General features: G+C 34.7%; 1 protein-coding gene across 1 annotated transcript; it reads right to left on the bottom strand.

Moving 5' to 3' along the window:
• Positions 1-1,071: 1,071 nt before the first annotated feature.
• On the bottom strand, positions 1,072-2,135 carry LOC131646444 (ribonuclease 3-like). Its single transcript, XM_058916474.1, has 3 exons — positions 1,932-2,135; positions 1,642-1,797; positions 1,072-1,547 (listed from the first exon to the last, which is right to left on the bottom strand). Exons 1-3 carry the CDS (start codon positions 2,034-2,036, stop codon positions 1,125-1,127), a joined length of 684 nt encoding a protein of 227 aa, XP_058772457.1. The 5' UTR covers positions 2,037-2,135; the 3' UTR covers positions 1,072-1,124.
• Positions 2,136-5,451: the final 3,316 nt, after the last annotated feature.

The following is a 5,451-nucleotide window of genomic DNA, read 5'->3' as shown; positions in this document are numbered from 1 at the left end:
AAAACTGGTTTTAGTGACTTTTTGCACTATACTTCTACTAGTGGATGAACATTAAAAAACTGCTGATTTTATTGAATTCACCACCCACTATACTTCTACTAGGCTTGAATCACAACTGACATAGAAGACAATAATATGGTAATTAAGATGATGACTCTTTGTTTCTTTCAATCTTAATGATACAACTCTAACATAACTCTAAATAAAGACAATAATTATAATTTGATGATTACAATTCTCTCATAATTCTTACTAAAAATAGTGGTGGTCACAACACATTAATTTTAACAGAAATGAGAAGGATCCCGAGGCTGTGCAAGGAAGAGACTCCATGGTTGAAAGATGTCTTACAAGGATTGATAGGTACTACATATACCAACAACATGCATCTTCTTTTTCTGTAGTCCGTTCCATAAAAACTCCACAGTTAACGATTCTTGGATGGATAACCTTCTGGGAAGTTTCAGGTGACCTTCTATGATAGTGTACAGTGATCATGTTTTAATTAAGTGGAATATGAAACTTAAAGGTTGATCCCACGAAGCATTATGTTGCCAAATTTTACTAGTTATCCTTGAACGTGAGAGATCATAAAGTGTCTATTGTATCCATGTAATATAATCAATTGTTGGATCTTATCTGAAAGTATTATTACTAAATCAGAAATATGAACTCCCATAACTCAACACAGAACATGTAAATATATAGGTATTCTCCAAGATGTATGAACTCCTGAAACTTTACACATGACATCTACATATACTTATACTTCACATAATATATAAAGTTTTGCAACCTAACACATGACATGTGCTTTGGAACTAAATGAGTTTGGCCTTAACCTAAACCGAAGCGATAACATAGGTGAACATCAAATTAGGTGGAACTCGAAACTAACATGAACATGAATGAATAACCTATTGATCAAGTTGTTCAAGATAATTTTGATATGCATCTAGAGGATTAGAAGACGGATGAAAGATTCAAATCAAGATTATCTTTTATGAAAACTAATTATTGGCATTCTCATTGCATGGATATGATAGTTTAGAATAAAAAGTACAATGGTGATTAAAAAATCAAAATACAAATGAAACCATGTTTAGTTAACAAAACAAATTCTCTTAAAACTTAGGGAATTGAACTTGATCACCACATCTACTCTTTGGTAACAAAGGGCACTCAATGAAACTTGATCCAGAAGTATCCACACACATGTAAACTTGATAAATCTGACTGTTACGCGCTGAATCTCTATTACACTCTAATCCTGGCGCAAACCCTGTTGCCTCTTTTATAGCCTCTGAAACGTTTTCTATGCTGTAAAATTCGTCATTTGGTTCAATCCCTGCATTCTTGAGGATCTGAAGAAGGTTGACTTTCTCCTTCAATTTGAGAGCTGTTTCAAAGTACTCACGTTGGTCAAGCTCAGATTCTGCACATGTACCATGTTTCTCCCATTCATGTGACCAGAATCTAAAACCGTTGCTACTTGGACAGCTCAAAGATGGCCAGTTTTGCTCCATGTTCTTCATCAGGTCTGAGATCTATACAAAAATTAAACATTCCGAGTTTTTCAGTTGTCTCTGCAGAGGATGGTTTATACCGGAAAAAAAATCATTTAATAAATAAAATGAATACCTGAGATTTATCAAAAGTACTATCAGGATCACAGTTTGAAGGCCATGATCCATCATTGTAGTTAGGCCATAGTCCATGAATGCCGAAATCTGCAGCAGGTTTTCCAGTTTTCGGATAACAGCAGCTTTGTTTGGTGTCACAATATGCTCCTGGCCACTACATAATTAACAATCAATACAAAACAAAAACAAGTTCAGCGCGCATGTTTGAATCCGCAATGAAGCTCGATGCTTCTTCGATATGTAACCGAGACATATTAATGACTACAATTTATTTAGCTCATGATTTACCTGCTGAACAAAATAGAAGAAATCGAAATCTTCAGAAAGGCATTGAATTGAAATATATTGAAGTATCAAAAGCTTGAACAAAAATGAAATGCTAATGAGTTTCATTTTCTTATGTTTTTTTTCTCTTTCTCCTTAAAGGAGAATTTAGTATGTAAAAGTAACTGAGTTTTTGGAATTTCACAAGGAAGGGAAGTAATGAATATGATGTTGATATTAGACTCAGAAGTAGTGTTATATTTATAGTGCAATCATGTTGAGCTTAGAAGGTATGTTAAAGGAATACGTTAACCAATCGTGAACTAATGTACAACCCTATTTCAAATATAATAATAATGTGAAGGACTTTGCATTATTAAAAAAGTTTAGGCTTATCCATATTTAAGAAAACTACATATTGCTTTGAAGTTTCCAATGGATTTTTAAATAATGCATTAACAGATATGTTTATCTATTTTATACAAGTATTAATAGATCTTAAGTGTAAATTTAAGATTTGATTTAAATACCTTTCTTCACCTATTCAAAGTAAAGACTTGATATTTTTTCTTAGAGATATCACAGTTAGCAAAAATATTATAAAAAACATAAATTTAAATCATTAAAAAATATTATAAAAAATATCAGTAATAATTATTACTCCCTCCGTTCCTTTTTAAGTGTCATTTTGGCAAAATGCTCTTCAACCAAGATAGTGGATTGTTAGAGTTATTTTTCCTATCATACCCTTATTTATTTTTCTCTTTTCAAATAAATTCATTCATACACTCTCTTTTTCTAATAACTAATTGAAAAATGTGAGGTAGAGTTATTGAGAAAATAAGGGTATAATTGACAAATTATAACATTAAATTATAAAACGACACTTAAATAGGAACACAAAAATTCTTCTAAAACAACACTTAAAAAGGAACGGAGGAAGTAATATTTTAATACGAGTTATAATTTGATACATTTCTTTTTCTAAAACAATATATAATTAAAAAAATAAGGGAGCAACATTTGTAGAGTTATTTTTCAATTTAATATTTTTAATGGCATTTTTCAGATTAATTAAAGCTCATCGTCCTCTTGTCCACATGATATAACAGATTTATGCTAAAAAAAACTAAATTAAGAAAACATAACATTAAAATATATTTTCACGGTCAACTTTGTAACATACCTAACGTACCAATAATCGCATATTCCTAATATGATTCTCTCATTCTTATTTTATGTACATCAACGTGCTTTGATTACTTGAATATTTGGGACAAGAACATGTTTGGAATCTTTCCATATTATTTAACGTAAAAATTTATGATAGGTTGGTTTAGAGTTTAACCCATTGTTGTCATGTTGAAAACGTAAAGTCTAGTTCATATTAATTTTGTTGCTCATCCATCTTAGGGCTTGCGTACACGGGAGTCAATTTTCGGCATCCTTAGGCGTGTGATTCATGTGTATACCATCATTTATATTTCTTTCGTCCCATTTTATTTGTGGTTCGGATAAGATTTTGTTTATTCTTTTTGTTTTCTCTTCAAATTGTCATTGAATAGATTATTGCTTGCAAATCGAAATCAAGGATAATTTATATATAACATTTATATTCCTTAATTTAATGAGACAATCAACTAGACGTTTTTTTTTTTAATATGAAGAGAGAGAAAGTGTTTTCTTCTCTCCCTTCTCTCTAGATTTAGGTTTGTTTCTACCTTTGTGATGGCTTGGCACAAAGTGCAGAGGAGAGGCTTTCGGAATATCATTCAAAAGTGGGACATATTCCCGCACGGAGGGATGCAGGTGAGGGACGACGACTTTATCTCCTCCTTTTACTTCTCGGAGTTCCCTGATCGGAGTAGGGCGGCGGATATCTTCAGTCTGTTTGGTTGTGTGGGAGACACGGTTGAGGTGGTTATTCTGTCCAAACGCAATAAGTTTGGTAAACGGTTCGGCTTTGCAAGGTTCAAGAACGTGAAGGATGAGAAGTCTATGGCAATCAAACTTGATAATATAATAATAGAGGGGAAAAAAATCTATGTTAACCAACCTAGATTTGCGAGGGGCAACGATGAGAGAAGGAACAAGGGACAAGGCAAGGTGATTTCTGCAAGAGATAAACGAAAGCAAGTTAACAAGGGGATACTCAATAGAAGAATAATACACAAGGTGTCTTTTGCTGATGTTGTTCAGGGTAATGATACTAGGAAGGAAGATACTAAGGAATCAACATTGATCAGCTTCTGTTCATCTTCAGAACTCAAGGACAGATGGAAGAAAACGTTTATTGGGGAGGTTTTGTTTTCGGGCGAATCGTATAATATTCAAACTCACATGGAGATTGAAGGGTTCTTTTCTATCAAAGTTCATCCGTTGGGAGCGAACTTATGCTTACTGGAGGAGTTGGAAGTAGGGATCCTTAAGGAACTCATTGATCAAGGGGAATGGTGGTGGAACCAATGGTTCAAGTCTATAAGACCATGGCAACCAAGTGATGTTGATTCGGAGAGAGTTATGTGGGTTCGATTATATGGTGTCCCATGTCAAGCGTGGAGTGTTGATTTCTTTGAAAAAATTGCTAACTCTCTGGGCACGTTCATATGTATAGATGACAGTACAAGAGATGTTGTTAACATGGATATCGCAAGATTTATGGTTAGGGTTCCTTTCAACTTCACCCTAAAGGAACAGATGTTGGTGGAAATTGATGATGCGAAGTTCTCGTTGGTTTTACGCGAAGACACTTACGGCCTGATTAGAGTGATGGAGAAGAGGAATTCCGCCTCTATAGGAGAATCTAACGGAACATCTCATTTTTCGTCTGATTTTGAATTGGAGTCAAACCCAGAACACGGCGAGATGGAGGGAAACGAGTCTCAAGAGGAACGGATAGACCCATCGGTTTATGAGGAACACGATAGAGGAGATGTGGTAACAAATCTGGAGAAAGTCAAATTGGGAGAAGAAGGACAACATTTACACGGCAAAGGCAGTAGGCTCAGTAGTAATCATGAAACTCCTTGGGACAATACAAACCCTTTGATAGGACCGGTAGGTGACAATCAAGACTCTTCCTTCGATAAAGCAATTCAGGCCATATTGGATCTCAAAAGACAGGAATTAGACAAACAAATTCTTTCACCCGAAAGTTCCTCTGAACGCACCGTTTCTGTACCACAACAATCTAAACATAGAGGATCTTCTAGATCTTTTGGTGGGTCCTATTTTCCAGTTGTTTCTGCTAATTCGTGTTTTAAGGAGAGAGAAAATAGTGGACACACGTTTTCTTGTGAAGAGGGCACGGAGACGGCACATAAAAGGGTTAGCAAGAGACAAAACGTTTTTAAATCTATAAATGAATTGGGTGGGCTGAAAAGCAACATGGTAAAGAGGTCCAATAAGACTTCCTTTCCTTCGAAGCCCAAGACAAACCACTTAGTCAGTAACGACGTCAAGGGAAGACAGAACCAGGTTTTGCCTTTGTCTTCTAATAGAGATTTGCTTGTTCCTGAGAGCACCAGTGATACGATAGAAAATT

The sequence above is a fragment of the Vicia villosa genome, linkage group LG2 (assembly GCF_029867415.1).
Source record: "Vicia villosa cultivar HV-30 ecotype Madison, WI linkage group LG2, Vvil1.0, whole genome shotgun sequence".
Taxonomy (NCBI): domain Eukaryota; kingdom Viridiplantae; phylum Streptophyta; class Magnoliopsida; order Fabales; family Fabaceae; genus Vicia; species Vicia villosa.
The sequence above is the reverse complement of the archived record's forward strand: the minus strand, read 5'-3'. Positions and strand labels throughout refer to the sequence as shown.

Bases quoted from the DNA above. Each gene is read 5' to 3' on its own strand.
- LOC131646444 (XM_058916474.1), bottom strand. From the start codon at position 2,036: ATGAAACTCATTAGCATTTCATTTTTGTTCAAGCTTTTGATACTTCAA. The intron at 1,798-1,931 runs GTAAATCATGAG...TTAATTATGTAG, and splicing joins TCTTCTATTTTGTTCAGCAG to TGGCCAGGAGCATATTGTGA. The intron at 1,548-1,641 runs GTATTCATTTTA...ATTTTTGTATAG, and splicing joins GTACTTTTGATAAATCTCAG to ATCTCAGACCTGATGAAGAA.